Source organism: Crocuta crocuta, unplaced genomic scaffold (assembly GCF_008692635.1).
Source record: "Crocuta crocuta isolate KB4526 unplaced genomic scaffold, BGI_CrCroc_1.0 scaffold92, whole genome shotgun sequence".
Taxonomy (NCBI): Eukaryota; Metazoa; Chordata; class Mammalia; order Carnivora; family Hyaenidae; genus Crocuta; species Crocuta crocuta.
In genome coordinates this window covers 4,155,763-4,182,003 of record NW_027528804.1, presented here as the reverse complement: position 1 = coordinate 4,182,003, position 26,241 = coordinate 4,155,763, and the positions used below count along the sequence as shown (strand labels likewise).

Here is a 26,241-nt window from a genome sequence, read left to right as displayed (position 1 = left end):
GTTTGGGGAGGTAAGGAGAGGCAAAAGCAGAAATACTTATTCCCATTTTCCCTTAGGTCAACTTTATTTTTTAAATGTTTATTTATTTATTTTTGAGAGAGACAGAGAGAGCACACATGAGTGAGTTCACAAGCAGGGGGAGGGGCAGAGAGAGAGAGAGATACAGAATCTGAAGCAGGCTCCAGCCTCTGAGAGGTCAGCACAGAACCCAACCTGTGGCTTGAACACACAAACTGGGGGATCGAGACCTGAGCTGAAGTTGGACACTCAACAGACTGAGCCCCTTTTAGCCCAACTTNAAGTGCCGGCTACAGACCATGCACCACAGCAGCAAGCAGTGGCGTGGGCTGCAGTTGCAGGGCTCTGCAGCCGTGCTGGAGAGCAGCCAAGGCGGTCAAGGTTCAGAGGTGGGGTGATGGCGTACAGGCTGCGGGACCCCATGTCCAGTGAGGTGGCAGCGTTGTGTGCTCACTGGACTGGTTTTGTGGGATGATCTGGGATGGGATCCCGGCCTCCACGAAACCTCCTTTGTTCATGCCCATTTTCCAGGCTTGGCTCTGTAGCCTTACCAGCGATTTTGTTGGCTTCCCAATGCCGTCTCCATAATTTGCTTTCTGCTTAAGCCTCTCAAAGTCCATTCCTGTTGCTTGCAACTGGCATCCTTGGCTGATCCAACATGACTGCCATGTAAATGATCAGGGAGAGCTGCTGTGTCTTCCTTAGTTTTCTCTTCACACTTCTTCAAGATAAAAACATAGCCTCAGCAACATGCATTGTTTGCATTCATGTAGAGTCTGATGACTAACATCAAATTTTTAAGAAACCTTATAAATTTGATATTTTTTTGGAGTCATTCGCAATCTGGCTATGTCTACACATGGAAAAAGATGATTGAACTTCTTAAATGTAGAATATATGGTCTACCGTTTTTGAAAGGTTCCTGTTCTCATCAGAGGAGATCAGGTCTTGTCTGGAATCTACTCTTCCTGGTCTGCTGAGTTGCGGAATAAAATGAGACTGTAACCTGCCATCATAACGGGGGACAATCAGATGAGTAAGAATGGAAGGAAATTATAGATTAATTGGAGTTCAAAGAGAATATTCCTCATGCATTCTTTATATAAACTTCCAATTAGAAATAAGGTGCAGTGAATGTATTGAATGTTTTCTAATATCCTTCAGTAATCTAGGTGCTATGCATAGGATTTCTTATTCAAAAAATACTTGTAGGTAGATCTAAATTCCATTTTCAGGTAAGAGAACAGGCTCAGAAAAGTTGAACAATTTACCTTAAGGTCTGAATATTGATAGGTGGATTGGAGTTCCATATATTTAAGACTTCAAAGCCCTTTCCTTATATCACATTGCTTCCTAAATGGGATCAATGTTTTAAATTCTTTCTCATATAAAATAGTTCAAATAGATTATTATACTCAATATCACTTATTATAAAATGAGCTAAATGTATGGCTGTAACTATACGTATATGTGTGTACGTGTGTGCATGCACGCACAATTATGCCTAACACTAAGTTATTTTTGAACCATTCATACTAAGACTGTCAGACACATGAGTTTACACCACTTGACCTTTACATTGAAATCCTTAAAACTGCTCTTCAAAATTCAACAAATTGGCAAAATGGAATCAGAGAACATAAGATCAGAACTTTTTAAAGTCATCACTTTATATTTATTTAATATACATTTTTATGACCATGGATACTTTAAACGTGGTTTCCCTCGAAGCAATTTATTAAGATTAAGAGACACATTTTAAAGGGACAAGGTGAGCACTTTAAAAATAAATAAGGATAACTTCAAAATTTCAAGGAGAGTAAAGCAAACAATTTTAGTGGAAAAAAGTAAATTCTATCTGGCTCTGTTGTACACACTATGACCTTAAATGGGCTCAACATCAGAAAGCTTGCTTGCTGTGAACTAAAGTGGTGACCTTGAGTCACTTCTTAGTGTCTTTGAGCATCAGCATCCTTATCTGTAAAATTAATGGGTTAAGCTGAATGATCTCTTTCAGCCCTAAGTAATTTTATGATTCGAAGAATCTCTGCATGTAATTGGAGAAATAAACCAACAACGATTAGTTTCATATGACCTTATTAGTTTAATAAGTCAAAAATACGTGCCTATTGTTACCATGCAATAAAATTAACTGAAGGGTCTCAGCAAAATTGGTTACTATTGAATAGTTAGGTTAAGAGATCTGGCTAATTTAGGAGCACCTGGGTGGCTCAATTGTTTAGGTGACTGACTTCAGCTCAGGTCATGATCTCATGGCTTGTGAGTTTGAGTCCCATGTATGGCTCTGTGCTAACAGCTCAGAGCCTAAAGCCTACTTTGGATTCTTTGTCACTCTCTCACTCTACCCATCCCCCACTCATTCTCTCTCGCTGTCTCTTTCTCTGTCTCTCTTTCTCTCTCTCTCTCACTCTCTCATAAATAAACATTAAGAAATAAAAAAAAGATTTGGCTAATTTTATATGGATGCAAATATGTCATTAGTTACTAGATACATTTGTTTACATAATCTATACAGTATATACAAATATGCATGTAACATGAAGGAAAATTTATGTCTAAATATCAAATCTGCATGTTAAAAGAGTACCTCAGAAGAGAGAACAAAAATTTTATTGTGAAAGTTAAAAAGACCATTCTTTTATGACAGGATAATGTTTGTTGTAGTAATATTAGAAATTACATACAAAGCAAAAAAGTCTTTAATAACTCCATCACTTAGAGATAATCTTTACTAATCCATGCTTATATGTGCTTAAATATATTTTTATTCTTTGCTCACAAAAATGATGACTTGCTGTGCATACTATTTTATAATTTGCCTCTTCATTTTAACAATGCATTTAAATATCTTCCCATTTTAATAAATATTATTGAATGTCATCCTCCCCCTTGTTTTCAAGATCAGCTGCTAATTCTGATGCCCTTCTTCCAGGGTCAGTCAATCTAAGAGGGCTCTGATCCATCAATCAGAGACCTATATCAAGAGCAAGGAAGGTATCATCATTCTTACAACTTAGCCTCTTCCTTGAGCTTTCCCCACACTGGGTGTTTCTAAAACTGGACAAATGTGAAAACTTAACTTCCAATGTGGTGGTATATTTTTAAGGCTTTTAGGCATTGTCTAAATTATAGAGTTATATAGTTTGGGAAATTTGATGTAACTTTTTAAATTTGGGGTTTACAAGTCAGGCCCGTGGAGACTTGCAAAGTAATCATAGGTGTTATATCTACACACTGTTGATTCAGCATATATTCTATACATATTTAACTATACTATACTACATATGCAACATATTAGCAACATATGCCAGCTAATTCCAAAGGTACTTTTATAAAAAAATGTCACATATAAATGAAAATGATGTTTAAAATAGTATAGTATCCAACCCAAGTCATCTTCGTGTGTGTGTGTGTGTGTGTGTGTGTGTGTGAGGGGAGGGGGAAGGTATATTAAAAATCAATTTTGGGGGCACCTGGGTGGCTCAGTAGGTTGAATATATGCCACTTGATTTTGGCTCAAGTCTGATCACAGTGTCATGGGATCAAGCCCCACATCAGGCTCTGCACTGAAGTGGAGCCTGCTTAAGATTTTTTTCTCTCTCACCCTCTGTCTGCCTCTCTCCCTCTAAAAAAACAAACAAATAGCTTTAAAATAATAATAAAAAACAAAAACAAAGAAACCATAATTTGCACATATCATTCAATATCTAAAATTGTTGTTGTTGGAAAAAATCAGAGTAAAGTATGTCAGTATCTAGAGAAAGAAAGTGTGCATTAAATTTGGAAGAGATATTGAAATGGCCAAAGCATATGCAGCTTGACGGAAAACCATTATTTGAGGAAACTAACATACACCTTCTAAAGCATCATGATGACTTTGCCTTAGCGTCAGCAGCCATATATCAGGGGCTGCAAACAAGGAAGAGACATGAAAAAGAAGTTGACAATAGGGAAATGCTTCCCCTCATAATGGGAACTTCTGTTTCAAAAACGATGCCTAGCTATGTGCCAATATCTCAAACATTTTCACTCTAGTCATTTGACTTTAGGCTTCCATTCCTTCCAGAAGAGACTCTCTTTTAATTTATCCAAGTACTGTTTCGGGAAATTTTCCTTTGTTTCATCAATATTTATGGGGCTTTGCCATGTATGCATTGCTTTAAAGCGGTGCTCCTTGTATGGTACTTATTGCAAAGGTATTTTTAACGTTCATCTCTTAAATTTCAGCAATTGCTTGGGTGGATAGGGAAATTTAAAAATAAAAATCTTCAGGGGTGCCTGGGTGGCTCAGTCAGATGGGAGTTGGACTTAAGCTCAGGTCACGATCTCACATTGTGAGTTTGAGCCCCCGTGTCTGGCTCTGTGCTGATAGCTCCCTTGCTCATGCTCTGTCTCGCTCTCAAAAATAAACATTATAAAATAAACAAAAACCTTCAGTTTTTAAAGATGTAGCATGTGAGTAGAGATTAATTTTAATTGATTTGCCAAAGGTCAGAAAGCAAGTCAAAAGTAGTCCTTGGCCCAGCGCTCCAATTTGCTGAAATCAGCTCGGTGTTCTTAATCACATATGTGTATCGATCAGTTGATACTTTTGTTCCTCAGTCACCTGTCTGAGAATTAAAGTGACACATAGACCCCATTTTTATTTGCAAATGGTCAATTAATTAATTATTTAATACATATGATTCCTAAAAATGTAGTATTATTTGGTATAACCCACTTCTGTCTTTGAAATCCAACAAGCAGAGAAGTAGCATGAGTGGCATGCAAACATTTTTTTCTTTTCAGTAGGGAGCCTCCTGTCTAAGGTAGAGGAAATAAGTTGTTTTCGTGTATTTTGGCTTATAAACATGGATACTCTATATCTAGCAACTAAAATTTATTTTTTAAATAGTTTATTGTCAAGATGGTTTCCATATAACACCCAGTGCTCATCCCCACAAGTGCCCCCTTCCATGCCCAGCACCCCCCTTCCTCTCCCTCCCACCCCCATCAGCCCTCAGTTTGTTCTCAGCATCCAAGAGTCTCTCATGGTTTGCCTCCCTCCCTCTCCCCCACTACTTCTCCCTCATAGTCCTCCGTTAACTTCCTCCTAATCCACCTATATGTAGCAACTAAAATTTAGACTGGCCAATTTGTACAGGACTCCAGCATTACGGCATTGTGGGGCTGGACGTTCAGTATTTTTAATGTCATATTTACAGGACTTCTGAGACATCCTGTAGCAATCCCTTCCCAGTCCTCACTTTTTTCTAGGCAAATTTCTGTCATCGTGCTCAGTTTGCTTTTTAATTCCTCTTATTTGGGGGAGGGGGCGCCTGGGTGGTTCAGTCATTAAGCATCCTACTTTGGCTTGGGTCATAATCTCATGGTTGGTGGGTTTGAGTCCGCATCAGGCTCCGCACTGACAGTGTGGAGTCTGGTCAGGATACTCTCTTTCTGCCCCTACCCTGCTCATGCTTTCCGTCTCTCTCAAAATAAATAAATAAACTCTGTTTTAAAAATTCCTCTTATTTAGGGATAAAGATTTATCTTCTACAGTTAGTGATGACTTACGTAACATGAAATAACCCAGGTAAACAGCACATCATGTGCTATAGATAAATGATAAGATGCTGGCGATGTGGAGAAATGGGCACCCTACTACACTGTTGGTGGGAATGTAAACTGGTGCAGCCCCTCTGGAAAACAGTGTGGAGGTTCCTCAAAAAGTTAACAATAGAACTCCCCTATGACCCAGCAGTAGCACTGCTAGGAATTTACCCAAAGGACATAGGAGTGCTGATGCATAGGAGCACGTGTACCCCAATGTTCATAGCAGCACTCTCAACAATAGCCAAAACATGGAAAGAGCCTAAGTGTCCATCCACTGACAAATGGATCAAGAAGATGTGGCTTATCTATACGATGGAATACTACATGGCAATGAGAAACAATGAAATCTGGCCATGTGTAGCAACATGGATGGACCTTGAGGGTGTTATGCTGAGCGAAATAAGTCAGGCAGAGAAGGACAAATACCATATGTTTGCACATATAGGAGGATTAGGAGGAACTTAATAGAGGACCATGGGGGAGAAGAAGGGGGGAAATAGTGGGGGAGAGGGAGAGAGGCAAACCATGAGAGACTCTTGAATGCTGAGAACAAACTGAGGACTGATGGGTGTGGGGGGGAGGAGGGAGATGGGCATGGAGGAGGGCACTTGTGGGGATGAGCACTGGGTGTTATATGGAAACCAACTTGACAATAAACTATTTGTAAAAAAATAAAAAAATTAAAAAAAATAAAAAAAATAGCTGTATAACATAATAAGGTATGAGACAAAGGGAAAATGGAGCTATTAAATAAGAATATGTAAAATGTAAAAACACACCTTGTTAAAAAAAAGATAAATGATAAGAAGTGTTTCTCTAAAATGCAGGTCTTGATACATTGCAAGAGGAAAACCAGAGAAATATTAAATGAACATGTGGAAGCAAGAAGAAAAAGGGAGACTTGGGGGTACTGGAAAAAGTCCCGTTTTCTGAGCATCCTGCTTGCTTGTGTTCACTGAGATGGAGGAATGTTAAGTACAGTGACTCCATCCATTCAGGTGAAGATGGTAAAAAGACAGTCAAAGCTCATCAGTGCAAAGCCAACTTCCTGGCAGGGTTCTGGTGTAAGCACTGGATGAAGAATAATGGGTGTGTATCCAGGTCTTGGATTTCACAGCTAATTTAGATCTAGAAGAGGACAATGCAGTACTTCTGCAAGAATTTCACTAACTTTTAATGGGACGGTTTGGAATATGATCTCAGTCACATGTGGAATTTAAGAAATAAAACAAATGAACATAGTGGGGAAAAAAGAGAGGAAAACCAAGAAACAGATGCTTAACTATAGAGACCAAACTGATGGTTGCTGGAGGGCAGGTGGGCTGGGGGATGGTTTGCATAGGAGACGGGGACTTGTGATGAGCGCTGGGTGTTGTATGTGAGTCATGAATTACTAAAGTTTACACCTGAATCCAATGGGATGGTTTGTTAAGAAAAATTAGGAAGGATTATTTTCATGTTGACCATCATATGATGGCCCCTCCATGGCATTACTCTGGTCCATATTTTTCCACCGTGTACTCTTTTATTCAATGTAATAATAGCTAAACCCAGCAATCTGATTGTCCTCTTCCTGTAAGACCTTTTCCTTCTCCTTTAGATCCAGAGAACCTGATGTTTTCAATGATGTCAGTGTTGCTTCCTCTCTTCGCCATCTTTTCTATTTAATTTTTTGGTACGTCAAAGAAATATCACTTTTATATTATGCCCTTTCAGGTCATTATTTAAAGGTTTAAACAAAAGTGCATATATTTCTGAAATTTATAAGCACTTTTATTTTACATATATAAATATATATGAGCACTTATATATGTATATATATATGTACATATATATATATTTATATATATAAATACACCCTTTTTGTTGTTCTCTCCTCTGAGAGAGAGAAAGAGTACGAGTAGGGAAGGGGCAGAGAGAGAGGGAAAGAGAGGGAATCCCCATGCTGACAGCACAGAGTCAGATGCAGGGCTCAATCTCATGAACCACAGGATCATGGCCTGAGCTGAAGTAAAGGGTCAGACACTTAACCGACTGAGCCACCCAGGCACCCCTGTTCTTTCCTTTTTAAGGAAATATAAGAACAAATGTGGGAAGTGTGGTAGGGTTTGGTAGAAAAGAAATATAAAAATACAAATGAAGTTATAATCTAGTCATGTCATTATGTGTTATTTCCCCCTCTAAGCTTTTTGTAAATATACTCTTTATGCTTACCATATTCTTTCTCACTTATTCTTCATTTGGTTAACACCTATAATTTCCTTCTATGCCCCACCCACTCCTTGACTAGACTGTGGCTGTCTTACGTACTTCCTTAAGTGGTTCTGGTTACCCTTGCTTTATGGTATTTTAGCTGCCATCACACTATTGATATTGCCACAACACTGGGAATTATCTGAGGGCAATAATACATGTTTGCATGTTTTATTGTTAAATTTTATAGTCTGGTCTAGGAAATGTAATACATATTTGCAGGTAAGAAGGAACACAGGAAGGAAGTAAAAGGAGGAGGAAGGAAGGGTGGAAGGAAAAGAAAATACAGTTTTTAAGTGATTAATGAACATTAAGTAATGCCACTTTTCCTTCAGATTTTAACTCCACAGTTCTGTGACTATTTTTATTGGTTCATCAAAACACAGCCGGAGGCTGGCGGATGGAGCAGTTGTCCATGCTAAGAACATCCTCAGAAAGTGGAGCATTTTTAGTTTTGTTTTTAAAAGTAATATGGTGACATGATAGTTGGTAACATAATGACCAGAAGGGATGAGACAAATCGGTGTGAAATCCAGACCCTGCAACAGGGGGAGAAAGACACCCCCATCAAACCGCTCCCTGCTGAAGTGTTGTGCACTTAATAGTCAGCTCGATGATGATGGTGATGAGGAGAGTAGCAATGGCAGTAATTTCCACAATCTTTCCTTTCCATATCACATACACAAATTCCCTTTCTTAAGGGTAGATCAGATTTACTCTCCTTTATTTCTTATACTATCTCATTTAATGCAACCAGATTACAGATGAAACTCACTGTGATAAAGAACTTAAATTTAGAAGCTTTGCTTACATCCCTTTTTGCCATGAACAGTAGTGCACAAATGCCCTTATTCCTGTGAAAATGCTATTATTTGTGACTTATCAAGATTACGTTAACTTTTCACTAGATTATGTATTTTTGTAAATTGCAAAATGAGGGTTGGCACTTTGCAACCATGACTCAGTTGTTGGTGGCTAGATTTCTAAAGAACCTAAGGATTTCTTTTAAGCACTTAGTCCTAAAAGAGTCCCAGCTCGATTGATTCTTCCCTCTCCTGAGCAAGCTCTCAAAACGCGCTGCTGAAGGCATTTCCTGTTTCCTTTGCACTTGTTTCAGATTTCTGTGACATGCTTAATCTGGGTCTTGCGCCCTGTCAACTTTTAATAGTTATAATTGCCCAACTATCTGCTCTTGTGTGATCATAAAATCCTTTTAACGTTTCACTTTTCCCCTCAAGAAAACGTATCCCGGTTTCCGGGACGTGACCTTCAGCTTCTTTCGTAAATACGCAGGCAGAGGATTCATTCAGGCTCTCAGCAATGGCAGCCTCATCTGTCACTGACTTCCCACTCATCCCCTTAATGGCCCTACGGATGCCTTGCTGGGTTGTGTGCTTTTAATGTCATAAAAGAGGTTTGTCCTCTGATTTGGTAATTTGCCTCTTTTTCTCCCCTGGGTCCTTTCAGAGCTCCCTTCCAAAGTATAGAGGATTTGATTTTCTATTCCTTTAAAATTTTTGGATCTTGAAAAAGGGAGGGGGCGCCTGTTCTTTGCTGCATCATTCTAGAGGCATTACTTTTCCACTTTGATCTTGTAAAATGCTAAACAAATTTACCACTTATTAGCGGGACTGGCATTCTGGGTGATGCTGTGTTTTTAAAAACCACTTCCTTGCAATTTACCCTGACCTTAATTCAGTGGCTTGTCTCTTTTTGAATTAATGATTATATGCTGTATTTTATTTTCTGTCTTCCTAAATTTCCATGTTGTCTCTAAACACCTCTAGCTTCAATTTGGGATTAAATCATAAGCTTAATGAGATTTAATCACTGCTTTCCATAGTCTCTCTTTTCTTTGAGCCCTAAATATTATTTAATCCTAAACCTGGCATTCTTTTCTCCGCTTTCGGGTTGATGTACACGTTAAATTAGAAAGCGGCTTTGCACCAGATCCAGCCCTACTTCCTCCACTTGATGTAATCCTGTCCTATGCATAGGTAATTAAAATGTTCCACTATCACTACCCTGCCCTTTCCTTGCTCTATGTGTGTACGGTATTTCATACTTCATTTCTGCAGAGACAGCCTATAATATTACTGTTAGCACATTTTAAACTAATTTCTAATACATAACTCTCGTCCTTCATCACGGCTGGCTTCAGAAAACCATCATTCGGGAATTGTCAAATTTCCCAATAAATAAAGCCACGTAGCTTTTCATTTCTGTCGATTCTTACAAATATGAGTGCCTAAATATAGAATAGTCATTAAAAGGCTTATAAAAGCCCCGGCATTAATGTACTAATGTTAACAAGGTTTTGTTAAACAATAATTGAGCACTTTAGGTAAGCCATTACACATGGTGACTAGGAAATTATTAGGATATACGCACACGTCGCATGTGTGCTGATGACCTTATAAAATGGCCGCATATTTTAAAAAGAAACAGAGCCCCGCGTATAAAGGAAATTTTGAAAACCTAGGAGCAGTCTTTGGATTGTTTGCTGCCACTGCTTCTAGGCAACAGGCAAGAGATGTTTACAATCTGGGCTCTCCCCTGCCCCCACCTCTAGAAGCTTTTCATCTGCTGCTGCTGCCGCTGTTGATACAACTACAAGACCCGGAGCCTGATAATGCCCCTCCTCCACCTCGCTTCCATCTCCTGGAGCCCAGCTGTTAGGGCCTATCTAGCTAATCACCCCTTCACCACCAGGCTCGTTTGTGGAAGTTAATGTCATGTTCAGAGAGGACAGTGCTGCCGAGAGAGGAGAGGATTTGATTTCCCATTTTACCTGTGAGAAAAACAGCATCCGGCATAAGGTGCCTCTTTTGTCCTTGATGCTTGACTCCATTGTCACTCACCTGCTGCTGCTGCAGGGTAGCCCAGTGAAGTGGGGTCGCCGTCCTCCAGCTGAAAGTAGAACTTAAAATGGGGACCCTTGACCCGGCGGTCACAGAACAGTTTTTCTCAAAGGGTGTGCCCACGTTTTCCAAACTGATAATCAAACAGAAAGGAATAGAATTTTAATTTCCTTTTTAAAAACATGCAAACGTACGTCTACTTAAGAAATCAAAGGGAGACATTCTCACAAACAAGAGACTATCAGATTCTTTTAAAAAAATTTTTTTAACGTTTTATTTATTTCTGAGAGAGAAAGAGAGAGAGACAGCATGAGCAAGGGAAGGTCAGAGAGAGAGGGAGATACAGAATATGAAACAGGCTCCAGGCCCTGAGCTAGCTGTCAGCACAGCGCCCAATGTGGGGCTCGAACCCACCAACCGTGTGATCATGATCTGAGCCGAAGTCAGACACTTAACCGACTGAGCCACCCAGGCGCCCTGAGACTATCAACTTCTAAAGGTAACTCATTTCTGGCCTGAGAAAACAAGTTTTAATTGTTTTTATTTATCTCGTGGAAAGCAAGAGGAATATATTTAGAAAAGGAAGGAGAGACATGTATGAGGAAACGGAGGGAAAGAAAAATTAAGGATTGGGGTTGTTAGGCCAAGATTACTCTGCTAGTTGCCAGGAAACCTTCTTCACCTTGTTTTGATAGCACTAAGGGCGGGCTCAGGCTGGCCAAGTAGAATAGCAGCTGCATTTTGAACATGTCAGCTTGATAGAGGCCGGGGGACCATCTCTCAGCAATATTGTAAGAGACGGCCTCTGTTTCTCCACCTGAGGGGAGGGTAGACTAGATAACATCTTAGCATCTCTTCATTCCACCTTTCACTGGTTAACTGTTGCCTCAGTTTACAGTGCCCAGTCAAACGGGAAGGTCTGACAGTCTACTTGTTATGAATCCAGACTCTGGGGACTGTCTGTGTTCTAACCCTGACACTTTTGCTTCTCCACCAGGTGGGTAATTGCTTTTCTGTGTTTCAGTTTCTTCATCAGTAAAGTGGAAACAGTGCCTCTTGGGCTATTACAATGGTCTAATGAGATGATACACAGAAGTCATTTAGAACACTGCCTAGAATAGAGTAAGCACTCAAGAAGTGTTGGCTAGTATAATTAATATTCTTTTTGATGAATTAAAGGAAAGAATTGGAGGGGGCCCTGGGTGGCTCAGTCAGTTGAGCATCCGACTTCAGCTCAGGTCATGATCTCATGCTCCATGAGTTTGAGCCCCACTTTGGGCTCTGTGCTGACAGCTGAGAACCTGGAGTCTGCTTTGGATTCTGTGTCTCCCTCTCTATCTGCCCCTCCCCCATTCATGCTACCTCTCTCTGTCTCTCAAAAATGAGTAATGTTAAAAAAAATTTAAGGAAAGAATTGAGAATTAAAATGCATCTTCATATTACTTGCTATCATAGCATGACCAAGTTTGGTTAGTACTGAGTATCACTGGGCCTGACATTTTTCCAACTCTACCAAAATTAGAAGACAATCCAACCTAAAATCTGTATTTTAAAAAATGAGCTTAAATGTAGATATCTCTGTTCTTGAGGTCAGGTTGGTACCTTTGCTACTCATATGTCTATAAATCCTTGTTTCCTTCAAACTCTGAAGAATATTAATAACTAACACTTTTTATCGCAAGATGCTTTAGTGAATGTCATGATTGATCCTCAACCTGGTTCTTAAAATGGTACAGTGACTATTCCCATTTTAGAGTGGAAATTAGGCTCACAGGGGTTCGGTGACTCTTCTGATTTTCACAGCTGTCAAGTGATAGAGGCTGAGGACTCATAAGTCTTCTGACTTTAAATCTTGTACTTTTCTCACTGGGCCCTTGTATTTCTTCCATGGGAGATTCGGCATTGTGTGGAGGAATAGATATAAAAGATGGAAAGGCAAGAGGAAAGAAGGAAATATGTGTGCAGAATAAGTTATTTGTATCCGTACACTGTGTAGTCGGAAACATGTTGCTGAGAGGAGACCACCAGACACCCTGAAATATTCAACATCAGGGCCTTACTTCTGTTTAAAGACACATCAGGAAAAGGCATGACCCTAACTCCTGGCCTTCATCCACCAGCCCAGGAACAAACAGAAATCTCTTTCTCAAAGACTCCTTGTCTTTTGTGTTTGTCTCAATTTCTCTTGTATTTCAAACATTTACTCATACAATTTCAAGCAAAGCTTTATCAGGAGAACAGATTGAGAGTTTGGCTGGGAGTTTTGAACCATGATGCTCTAAATACGATTTGTTTGGCTAAAGCCGTTGGTCTTAGAAGGTACGGTACACTGGTACTTCAGAGTCCAGGATACCATTTCACTTTAATGGAAAAGTGTTGACTTTAATCTATAGGCTTTATTTGACTTGGACCCTTGTTACCTTAGAAATAGGCCCTCTTCCTTTACACCTTCATAGCAACGGGGAGATACTGAGAAGCATTTGGCTATGATTTTTAACTGCCAAAGGCAGGTGTGTGTGTGTGTGTGTGTGTGTGTGTGTGTGTGTGTGTGTATTAGAGAGAGAGAGAGAGAGGGAGAGACACTTCCTATATTCTTTCCTAATCTGTCCACTTTAATACCTTTATAAGCTGTTTTTCTCTACACAGAATTTGAACTCAGAGTCTTTCCTAAGTGGGCACTTCAAATGGCCCAAAAGAATACGAGAAGCCATTGTGTAGATAGGCCGTTATCTACCTTTCATACCCTGGACTGTGAACTGATCAGCAACCCAACTCTGGGGTGGAGATTTTGGGAGGAATGATAGGCTAAAGTTTGCCCCCCTTCTCTGCTTTGAAGACTTCCAAGGAAAGGGGATTTTAGATAATCATAAAACATACCTAACCTCACCAGGAAGGGAAGCTCCTGCAGTGAATTTGTGTTAAATATTATTCTGCCTTAAATTTGAGAAGAATTTCTGTCTTCTGTTTCTAGGAGTACTGTTAGAATTTTCTTTTTTAAGCATATTAATGAATATGATTCTCACAGAGAATGAAAAAACATGTCCTCATCAAGATGAGGAAGTTATGGTAGAAAGAGAGAGCTGGTATTACCTGGGGAAAGAGGAAAAACAACATTTGGAAGGGACACCAAAGGACTTAGCAGGAAAGAACCAAGTGTGAAGCTCTAAAACCAGTGGAATTATGGGAATTGAGTAGGATTGTAGGAGGAGGTAGGACCACAGAGATCATAGAAATAGAATTGGGAGGCGTTATAAGGGACTTAGGCTAATTTGATATTTTTGTGACTTTATGTCCATTGTGTTATATAATTCTAAAATTTTCTGTTATTACTTTATATTAATTCAACAACTTTCTTATATGTTGTTCTGTAAGAATTTGCAATTGTCCATGCTAAGCTGTTCAGGTACATTATTTCCCCAGTTGGTAGATTTCATCAGTTGCAATTCCTCTTAAAAATACTTTGCACTTGGGGCACCTGGGTGGCTCAGTCGGTTGAGCATCAACTTCGGCTCAGGTTATGATCTCACGGTTTGTGGGTTCAAGCCCCGCATCCAGCTCTGTGTTGACAGCTCAGAGCCTGGAGTCTGCTTCAGATTCTGTCTCCCTCTCTCTCTGCCTATCCCCCACTCATGGTCTGTTTCTCTCTGTCTCAATAATAAATAAACATAAAAAATAAAAAAAAATACTTTGCACTTATGTGGACAGGGTGTTCCTGCTTTAAGGGTTATAGTACACTGTACATTCCCATACCTAGAAGTCAGGCCATATGACATCCTCTAGAGTGGTTGAAAAGCAAGAGTTTAATTCCTAATGAGTCTGTACCAAAGAAGGTGGAGAGTCTCCTGATGAAAACAATGAGATTAAGTGAAAATCTACATTCTGAATGGTGAGACTCCTTCCCTACTTGAATCTAAGAACAGTGGTAGCCAGGCCATATCTCCTATATAAGAAAGTAAAAAATTCCTTTTGGTAGAAGATATTCTAGAGATACTGGGCATCATGATCCAGGCTTATCACCTTAGATTGCAGAGAACCAATAAATAAGCCCAGGCTGTGGAGAAAGAGGATCCAAGCAGCTTCTTAGCACTCCCACTGAAATATCAATGGAAAACCAACTTCAGAAATATAAAGGCATAAAAGGGTCTCACAACATGGAAGATAGAGCACAAATAAGCCAATGACAAAAGAGGTTTAAAGAATCATGAGAGTAGAATTTTTTTGAATTTTGTAATTAGTGTCTTTAAATAAATACTGACGGTGCTACGAGCTTGCAGTAAGAAGAGGCAGCTATATAAAAAGAGTGAAGAATATAAGAGTACTCTTGGAAATCACTGCAGGGACAAAGCAGTCATCTAAAGAATTATATTATGAAGTTCAGTAAATCTCTCCAAAAATGGGAAAAGATATGGAATGAAATTAGGAGTTCACTATAGGAGATTATAGTTATAGGAAATTCTATTATCAAATAAATTATTTTAAAACATTTTCTAGAATTCAACGAGATAGCTCTCAGATTGAAAGGAACTGTTAAGAAGATGTTGGCACATAACTGTCTGGAAAAGATGATTCCAAAACTTTATGAGAAAAGAACAAAAGACAGGATTCATAAAAGGATTGAGAATCATAAAAGTATCTGACTTCTCAAAACTAACTCAGGAAACTAGGGGGAAAAAATAGAAATGCCTTCAAATCCCTATGGGGAATCATTTTTAAAAGAGAGAATATATGGAATTCTCATATTCAGTTGAATTCCCAATCAAATATAAGTGTAATAATAAAGACAACATCAGATATGCAAAATCTCAACAAATTTGCTTCCTGTTTGCTGTTAGGAAGAATCTGAGCTTACCAAAAGAAGGGTGTAAACATAGTAGGAGGCAAGGTCTGGGGTGTGTGAAGCTGGAATCTTTAACAAGAGAGCAAGATGTAGAGAAAGAAGAGTAAGTGAAAAAAAGACAAAGGAAAAAAAGTAGATGTGAAAGAAAGCACATGGGATCATTATAATGTTATACAGCTGAACCATGGTGCTATTTAAATAGCTTTAATGTGAAAATTGAATATTACTGCAACCAAAATTATTATATGACTATTGGGAAGTTGATGTAAGGAGAGGGGTGTGTGCGTGTGTGTGTGTGTGTGTGTACGCATGCACATGCATGCATACAAGTGAATGCATAGAGAAAAGTTGAGGTGATATAAAGGAGATAGATTTTCATCTTTCAAAGTAATAAGTCAATGGATAATATCTAAAACTGCATAATCAAGAAATTTTTCAATGTGTATTTAGGCATATGGAAGATAAACCTAAATTTTTTTAATGTTTACTTATTTTTGAGACAGAGAGAGAGCATGAACAGGGGAGGGGCAGAGAGAGGGAGACATAGAATTGGAAACAGGTTGCAGGCTCCAAGCTGTCAGCACAGAGCCTTATGCAGGGCTCAAACTCGCAAACCATGAGATTGTGACCTGAGCCAAAGCTGGATGTTTAACTGACTGACCCACTCAGTGGCCGTGGAAGAAAATACTAAAAGAAGACTTAAAGCATCTGTCTTTAAGGAGTTGAGAGACTACTTTTTTGTTGCTATTGATGTTGTTGCTATAAACCTTGTGTACCTATTCGTCTTTTCATATTTATAAATTTCATGGGGAAAAATTCAAAGCAGGAAATTTCTATACTACTAGAATGAATAGTGAGAAAAGGAACCATAGGAAAGAAAGATGCCTGTAAGTCTAGTTAGTCCCTACTATAGACCTAGAAAAATTCCCACAAAGCTATTAAATCAAGGAGGGCGATGTTAGTCGGTCTATAAAATATGCCAGGCACTTAATTTAATATTTGTACATACTCTGGAAGGAGACAAAGGATTAAAAGGGTGGAAAGTAATTTAAAATGGTCACGAACACCTCTATGTCTTTACAAACTATTCATAATTATTTCACAAAACCTAACTGCTACATTTTGCTTGAACAGAAAATTTAAAAATTATCAGCAGCTGATTACTAAGCAAAGTGGTTGAGATTTTTACTGAGAAAAATAAATTTCTAAATGGTCCCCGTAATGTTGAAAATACTTTTCCTATGAATAATTTGCTGATACACTGAATATTTTGATAGCAAAGTCTTAATTCACAGGGAATCCACATTTGTAGGCAACAAAGAAATTACACATAAATTTATGAAAATTTCTTAGAGAAAAATATAATACTTACAAAGGAAGTGGAAGTATCAAATTATAGATATGTTCTGGGGTGTCTAGGTGACTCAGTTTGTTAAGCATTTGACCTTTGATTTCAGCTCAGATTATGATCCCAGAGTCATGGGATTGAGCCTTACATCATGCTTGGTGCTGAGTATGGAGACTACCTAAGATTTTCTCCCTCTGGCCCTCTACCCCTCTTACACTCGCACTCTCTCTCTAAAGAAAATTTAAAACTATATTTAAAAAATAAAAATTAAATAAAAAATTACAGATGTGTTCTGATGGAACAAATATCATGTCTAGAAGTCTGATAACTTCATTTGGTGTATGCTTGCAGGGGGTTTTATATTCTCTTCCTGAAACCTAGTTAGTCAAATCTACTTTTTGACATCCACACAGTACCTGAAATATATTAAGCATTCAATAAATTTCTTTTAAATGAATGATTAAATAAGTAAATGAATAAAATTTTGGAAGGGATTTAGAGAAGTCTAGAATCACAGTTAAAGGAAACCAGAGAAAAAAGGGCCTGGACTATTTGAAAAGACTTATGTCATAAATTCTATAATCCTTATTCCTGTCTCTTAAAAGTCTCACTATCATAAAATGTCTTTTTATATATAAATTAGACCTCTAGTTTCAAAGTTTAAGATCATTTCCTCTTTTCTACCTACTGATTTTTGGATATGGATACTTTCCTAGCAGCATGGATCATGGGCAAGCCTGAAACCTGGGCAAGCTAGGAATGTGCTATGCCTGGAAAAATTTTACTTAGACATGTGCTGAGAATTTTACAAACTTCTTGAACCTGGTGAGTAGTCAAGCACATAGCCAGAGTTTGAGTAACAGCTAGAAATAGCCAGAGGTTATAAAGCCTTTGAGAATGACAAACCAAGTCTCTTTGAAGGATGTGACAGAATCCTCACTCGCATCAAGTGAGGGTATCCAAGTATCCAAGTAGAAAGACTGCTTGGTAAGGACTTGAGTCAGAGGGCGTGGCTTGTCTCTCTGACTGGGTGTGTCAGTGTTTTGCCTGGCTTGTATAGCTGTGTGCATGTAGTAAATTACTTATCTCTTACCTGCATTAAGAGAACGTATATCCTTTGTGTGTATGAGTTGGTATCTTCTGTTAATCACAGAACCATCACCTTTTTGACAACCATGCAATCCTACAAGTGAAGACCACTCTACTTTCAACTTTCTCTTCTCTGGGTGGAATGTCATTTTTAGATGAGTTATTTTAAAGCCATCTAATTATCATTGCTTCCACATACCTGCCACTCACTTGTTCAAGCTTGTAGAAAATTCTTTATATTTTTTTCTTAACATTTTTAACATAGTGTCCTCTTCTTTCTAACTGTAATCCGATAGAAAATGCATGATCTTGATATCAAAGAACCATGTTCAGATTCAAGTTTAAGCCTGCATTCTGGATTCTTTGGAACTTATTTCACCTCTGAGCCTAACTTTTAAACGAAAATCATTGTAAATTGAGAAAAATCTACAATGCAGTTGTGAGCATTATGATAATGTAAAATGTGCTGAGCAATATACTTGATACATAATAAAATTAAAGTTAACTTCTCTTTTATATGTTTGTTGATACTTAATACCTCAAACTCATGCAAAGCATTTATTCTTTTTTTTTTTTTAAATGTTTTATTTATTTCTAGGAGAGAGATAGAGACAGCATGAGCAGGGGAGGGTCAGAGAGAGAGGGAATCACAGACTCTGAAACAGGCTCCAGGCTCTGAGCTGGCTGTCAGCACAGAGCCCGACGCGGGGCTCGAACCCACGAACCGCGAGATCATGACCCAAGCGAAAGTCGGACGCTTAACCGACTAAGCCACCCAGGCGCCCCCTTTTTTTTTTTTTTTTTAAATGTTGCAAAGCATTTATTCTTAAATATTTGTCACAGGATTTAATGTTCAATGATAAAAACAAGATGTGGTCATTTACCACAAGGGTTGAAAAGTCGTCTTATTGAAAATTATTGAAAAAAACTCTATAGCTCTCTTTCCATTTGTGATAGTTTTGTATGTGATAATTTTGCTAAGCTGAAGTATATTTCCCAGAATTCTCTTTTCTGTATGGTTTCAAGGTAGGATGGGCTACAAGAAAATTTATGCAAGATTTGAAAGACAAAAGTGAAGCATAAGCTAGGCTGCTTGGAAGGTGAGTACAGGACACCAAAGGGCTGCAGTTTACATACTTTGTCTTTGATCTACAGATTTGCTTTGTTGACCAGCAGCAGCAGCAGCAGGGTCTGCAGGGCCTTTGGCTTTTGCTAAATGTTTTCCTAGAGCTTCTCTGAGATACAGACCAAGAACATATACAACCTTTTTTAAACTTTATTTATTTTGAGAGAGAGGGAGAGATAGGGAGACAAAGAGGGAGAGAGAGAATTCCAGTCAGGCTCCACAGTCAGCACAAAGCTCACTGTGAGGCTCCAACTCACAAACTATGAGATCATAACCTAAGCCGAAATCATGAGTGGGATGCTTAACTGACTGAGCCACCCAGGTGCCCCAGGAGGAAATTTGAAATCAAGTGTGACACCTTCATATGCAGGTTCCTACCTGGCAAAATTTTCAGCTAAGTAGCCCCTTTGCAACCTTGTTACAGGGATACAGATATATTGACCAAAATACAGATAAGCATAGATTATTGTCAGTTTAGATGCAATGAGAGATAGCTGTGGGCAGTTTCTGGTTTGTCTTGTTAGTTCCTCTTTATTCTTTCAGATTCCAATTTGCCTTTGCTTTCACCCACTTCATACCCAGCTTGGTATTCTTGTATGTATGGCCTTCTTACAACCCATGTTTCAAGCCAGTCACCAGAAAGAGAGACACTTTTCATAGATGTTATTATTAGCTCTCACAATTCCATAAGTTCTAAAATATATCCTCATTCCTTACCAGTCATAGTGGTTCTTCTCGCCAGATTGAATCCTAACTTTATGCCATAGGTAAGTGGCTCACTTTTCTCCAAAAGTCTTTTTTCCTCTTTATATTTGTATAGATACAATTTCTATGTCTGAAGCCTAAACAGTGATCTTGTTTAATGATTTCACAGTTTTGTGTGAGCTGCAAAGCATTGTTTGTGTCCATCTCCCATTTACGTCTTTCAGTCTATAAATCTTTTATATTTCTCCATTTGTTTCTATCTTCTTTACTTTCTCTTATCAATTTTTTGTGCTTTTTAGTACAAAAGATTTATACATGTTTTGTTAAATTTATTCTAATTATTTTATTTTTATCATTTGAACTATCTTCTATGCCCAGGTAATTAGATAATTTGGGTTAAGTAACAAAACCATCATGACAGAGTTGGACTAGAAAAGAAATATGTGAATTATTTGAGTCCCAGAAGAGAGAGGGAAGAAAGGAGAAAAAAAAAAAACTTATTTAAAGAAATAATACCCGAGAACTACCCAAAATCTGGGGAGAGATTTTGGATATCCAAGTTGATAAAGCTCATAAGTCACCAAACAAAATCAACTTAATGAGATCCTTCCCAAGACACATTATAATAAAACCGTCAAAAATAAACAACAACAACAAAAATCTTCAAAATATGAAGATAAAAGAACTTTGAAAATTGCAAAGGAACCCCTGTAAGGGCATACGTGTTTTTCTCAACAGAAATCACAGAGCAGAATGATATATTCAAAGTGCTGAAAGGAAAAAACAAACTGCCAACCAAAAGCTCTCTGTCCAGCAAAGTTGTCCTTCAGAAATGAAGGGAAGGGGCATCTGGATGGCTCAGTTGGTAGAGCATGTGACTCTTGGCCTTGGGGTTGTAAGTTCAAGCCCTAGGTTGAGTGTAGAGATTACTTAAAAATGAAATCTTAAATAAAGAGAGTTGGTTAAAAAAAGTGAAGGGGAGATAAAGACTTTTCCAAACAAAAACTAGGGGAGCTCATTGCCACTAGAAATGCCTTACAAGAAAGGCTGAGAAGATGTTTCAAGTTGAAATAAAAGGATGCTAATTAGTAATAACAGAAAAACATATGAAAATATACAATAAGCAGGAAAGGTAAGTATATACTCAAAATCAATAACTATAATACTATATGTGATATTATAATATAGCTATAATAATTTGTTAATAGATATACAATATAAATGATAAGTTATGACATCAAAACTATAAAAAGGGCAGTAAAAGGGTAGAATTTTTTATGTAATTAAATTTGTTATTAGCATAAAACAAAACTTATAGCTGTGAGTTGTTTTACATAAGCCAGGTAATTACAAAACAGAAACTTATACCAAAGCATGCCACTATGTAAGATCCTCAATTTATACAGGAAAGCAGCAAGTGAGGGAGAAATAAGGGAAAAATAAAACACCTGGATAAACAAGATAGCACTAATAATAATTAATATCAATGGATCATTATTAATATCAATAATTTGTCTAAATGTAAATGGACTAAATTCTTCAATCAAAAGGCATAGAGTGTCTGAATGGATTTTTTTTAAATGTTTATTTATTTTTGAGACAGAGACACAGAGTGAGTGGAGCAGGGGCAGAGAGAAAGGGAGACAGAGAATCCCTGGCAGACCCCACACTGTCAGTGCAGAGTCCAGTGTGTGGCTCAGACTCACAAGTTGTAAGATCATGACCTGAACGAAAACCAAGAGAGTCAGACACTTAACTAACTGAACCATCCAGGCACCCCTGGATGGATTTTTGTTTTTAAGATATAACTACATGCTGTCTAAAAGAGATTCACTTCAACTTTAAGGAAACAGATTCGAAGTGAAGGAATATAAGTGGAAACTAAAAGAAAACAGGGGTAGTAATAGAATAAAGACTAAAAATCATACAATCATCTCAATAGATGTAGAAAACCATTTGACAAAATGCAATTTTTATCCTTTCATGATAAAAATTCTCAATAAATTGGGTATAGAAGGAATGTACCGCAATGTAATTAAATACCATGTATGAAAAACCCCCAGGTAACATGAATGGTGAAAGGTTGAAAGCTTGTTCTCTAAAATTAGGAGGAAGACACAGGTGGCTACTCTCACCACTGCAATTCAACATAGTAATGGAAATTCCATCCAGAGCAATCAGGTAAGAAAAAGAAATGGAAGTCATTGAAATCATAAAGGAAGAAGTAAAATTATCTTTATTTGCAGATGATATGGTCTTATATAGAGAAAATCCTACAGACTCCAAAAGAACTATTATATCAAACACCAAATTCAGTAAAGTTACAGGATAGAAAATCAACATACAGAAATCACTTGTGTTTTTATACATTAACAATGCACTATCAGACAAACAATACAAAACAAAATAATCCCATTCATTGTAGCACCAAAAACAATAAATACTTAGGAATAAATTTAATCAATGAGGTGAAAGACTAATACACTAAAAACTATAAACTTTGATTATGAAAATTAAAGAAAACACAAATAAATGGAAAGATATATCTTATTCATGAACTGAAAGAATTAATATTGTTAAAATATCCATTTTACCCAAAGTCATCTACAGATTCAATGAATCCCTACCAAAATTCCTATTTATTTTTCACAAATAGAAGAAAATCCCAAAATTTGTGTGGAACCATAAAAGAACTCAAAAAACCAAAGCAATCATGAGGAAGAACTGTGCTGGAGACATCATATTTCTTTATTGAAAACTACTACAAATCTGTAATAATCAAAACAGTATGGTTCTGGCATAAAGATAAACAGATAGGCCAAAGGAACAGAATTGAGAGCCCAGAAATAGTCCCTCACATATATATGGTCAATTTATATTTGACAAGGGAGTTGAGCATACTCAATGGGAAAAGGATAGCCTCTGGTCATCCTGGCTGGCTCACTCAGAAGAGCACGTGACTTGATCTCAGGGTTATGAGTTTCAACCCCATTCTGGGTGTAGAGATAGCTAAAAAAATAAATAAATAAACTTAAAAAATGGTAATCTCTTCAATTAATGATTTTTGGAAAATTGGATAATCACATGCAGAAAAAATGAACTTGGACCTTTATCTTACACCACTCATAAAAATTAACTCAAAGTAGATTAAAGGCATAAACATGAGACCTGAAACCATAAAACTCCTACAAAAAAAATATAGGTTAAAAACTCCTTGGCATTGATCTTGGCAATGATATTTTGAATTTAACATTGAAAACACAAGCAACAATAGCAAAAATAAATAAATGTGACTACATGAAGCTAAAAACCTTCTGCCCAGCAAAAAGAACCAGTCACCAAAATTAAAAGGCAACCTATGGAATGGGAGAAAATATCTGTAAATCAGATATATGATAAAGAGGTTAATATTCAAAATATAAGAAACCTATACACCTCAATAGCAAAAACAAAAAAAAAGCTAATATGATTAAAAAAGTGAATGGAGAATTGAAGAGACATTTTCCAAAGAAGACATACAAGTGGCCCAGGATGTACAAGAAAAGATGTTCAACATCATTAATCATCGGGGAAATGAAAATCAAAAATTTGAGATGTCACCCCACATCTGCTTGAATTGCTGTTATGAAAAAGACAAAAGATAACAAGAGTTGGCAAGGATGTGGAGACAAGGGAATTTTGTGTGTGGTTGGTGAGAATGTAAATTGATACATCCATTATGGAAAGCAGTATGGAGGCTGCTCAAAAAATTACAAATAGAATTACCATATGATCCAGGAATCCCATTACTTGGTATATACCCAAAGGAAATGAAATTAGTTCTTGAAGAGATATCTGCATTCCAATATTCATCACAGCATTACTTACAATAACCTAATGTCTGTCAACAAATGAATGGTTAAAGAAGATTTGGTGTGTGTCGTGTATGTGTGTGTGTGTGTGTGTGTGTGTGTGTGTGTCTTTGCACATATAATGGAATATTATTCAGCCATGAGAAAAAAGGAAATCCTGCCATTTGCCACAACATGAGTGGACCTTGAGGGTTATGCTAAGAGAAATAAGTTAGGGAAAGAAAAATGCTATATGTTATCACTTATATATAAAATGTAAAAAAGGGCCAAATTTAGAAATGGAGTCTAAAATAGTGGTTGCCAAGGGCTGTAGGTGGAGAAAATGGGGAGATGTTGATCAAAGGGTACAAACTTCTAAGTGTAAAATGAATGAGCTCTGGAAATCTCATATACAGGGTGAGGACTATAGTTAACAATTCTGTATTATATATTTGGAAGTTGCTAAGACAGTAGATCTTAACTGGTCTCACCACAAAAAAGGAATGGTAATTATGTGAGCTGATGGAGGTGTTAACAAACCCTACTGCGTTAATCATTTCACAAAATACAAGTGTATCAAATCATCACAGGCACAATGTAAATTTATACAATGTCATGTGTCAATTATATCTTAATAAAGCTGAAAGAATAAAATAAGGATTAAATAGATAGAATTTATTTTTTTAACTTTCTAAAAATTATAATTTACTTATTTTACTTATTTAATAAGTAAATAAGTAAATTTACTTATTTATTTGTTGTTACTTATTTACTTACTTATTTTCATCAGAGGTACTCATCACTCTTCTCCACCCCATTCTTTAGCCTGGGTTGTGACCTGTGTGGATTAATTAGTAGGATCTGTAGCCCTCTGGCTTCTGGTGGCATTCCATTAGTAAGGAGCCCTGGCAGGAGATGAGAAGTGTGTAGGACACTCAGAACAAGATATTTATTTTCCTGGATTTTTCCCTGGATCCTATAGGTTGGCAATTTTCCTAAGTGAATTCACTCCCCGCTCCCAGAAGTGCTCTCTACATGACATTTCCTGCTGAGCACTGGTAAGAGCTTTCTCTCTTAAGGTCTGCAGGGAGGTAACATTATCCTTAGTCTTACGGAACAAAGATCTCACTTGTGATTTTCCCATACCTTGTCCTTTATATGGTCATTTCATGTAGGGTGCTGCAACTTTGATGGAGACACAAGTCATCAGATGCATACAATATAAGTATGGCTAGCCATTCTCATCTGCAGTAATCAGAAAACAATAGTATATCAAGAAAACATTGCTTTTTTAAAAATTTTTAATGTTTATTTTTGAGAGAGAGAAAGAGACAGAGTGTGAGCAGGGGAGGGGCAGAGAGAGAGGGAGATACAGAATCTGATGCAGGCTCCAGGCTCTGACGCGGGGCTCAAACTCACGAACTGTGAGATCATGACTCACAGTCAAAGCCAGCCAAAGTCAGACACTCAACCTACTGAGCCATGCAGGTGCCCCTAAAGAAATCATATTGTTAAAAAATTGTCACTACTCAGGATTTAGACACATACTGCCATAACGTAACTATTAATTAGATAGTTTCTGTCTCAAGTTTTAATTTGTGATATATAAAACATAATTTGATAAATTTTATAAAAATCAGGCACACTTAATTTTAACCCATTTTAAATTATATAGAATCACTCAAGTTATATTTTTAGGGAACTAATATTATTTATGATACCATGCTTTGATTTTTGACTTTTGGGTAATCTTTCCTCTTATCATATATTTCTTATAGAAATACAAAATATCATTTCTTAATAGAAAATCAGTCATAATACCTGGAAATATGTGTGTGTTTAGAAAGCATCAAATACATGAAAAGATTAGCAGAGTCCATCATCTATCTATTTGGGGGTTAGATATTTAAGTTATTCATTGCGAATAACTCAAGTCAAATTCTTTGGTAAGTGTCATTCTCAGCCAATACTGGAAAAGTGTTGATGGGTATTATCACCAGAAACCTGTGCTTTAAAATGAAGCTATGGCAATCTGGCTGCATTAGAGCATGAAGCTGGACTTGCACATCTGAAATGGATCCATTTAAGTTTTTAAGGGAAGAAGTTGGAATTTCCTCAGGGTGTTCTTACAAAATGTAAATTCGTACTGATGTAAAGACCTCAGCATAAAACCCCTTAGTTTACTTGCTGGTATTTTAACAGTATCCTTTCCTAAAGAAAGGGTTAAAGCAATGTGTAAGTAAACTGATAACTTGAGGAAAGAGGAAATGTTTATAGAAAATATAATGTTATTTTAAACTCAACTGATGACTGCTGCCCTTCAGAATTATAGAAATTCTTTATGCTTCTCTTTGAGAAAAAAGAAGTCCAGATATCTGTGTTGAATAGACTATGTTGTGCTTGTGCATACTTATGCTCTGTGTGTGTGTGTGTGTGTCTCTGTCTCTCTGTCTCTCTCTCTCTCACACACACACACACATAAGCACACACACTCACCTGTGTATGTGCAAGCACAGTAGTTATAAGACAAATAATTCTGTTCTTCCCATTGAATCTTT

General features: G+C 37.4%; 1 protein-coding gene across 1 annotated transcript; it reads right to left on the bottom strand.

Moving 5' to 3' along the window:
- Window positions 1-309: 309 nt before the first annotated feature.
- Window positions 310-24,491, bottom strand: LOC144224633 (uncharacterized). The gene is made up of 3 exons (XM_077755714.1): window positions 24,461-24,491; window positions 10,749-10,881; window positions 310-739 (listed from the first exon to the last, which is right to left on the bottom strand). The coding sequence occupies exons 1-3, from the start codon at window positions 24,481-24,483 to the stop codon at window positions 566-568; spliced, it is 330 nt and encodes a 109-aa protein (XP_077611840.1). The 5' UTR covers window positions 24,484-24,491; the 3' UTR covers window positions 310-565.
- Window positions 24,492-26,241: the final 1,750 nt, after the last annotated feature.

Coding starts and splice junctions, on each gene's coding strand:
- LOC144224633 (XM_077755714.1), bottom strand. CDS start 24,483: ATGAGTACCTCTGATGAAAATAA. Junction 10,882..24,460: donor AGTACCTCTGATGAAAATAA/GTAAGTAAATAA, acceptor TTTGATTATCAG/TTTGGAAAACGTGGGCACAC. Junction 740..10,748: donor CTACCCTGCAGCAGCAGCAG/GTGAGTGACAAT, acceptor TTTATCTTGAAG/AAGTGTGAAGAGAAAACTAA.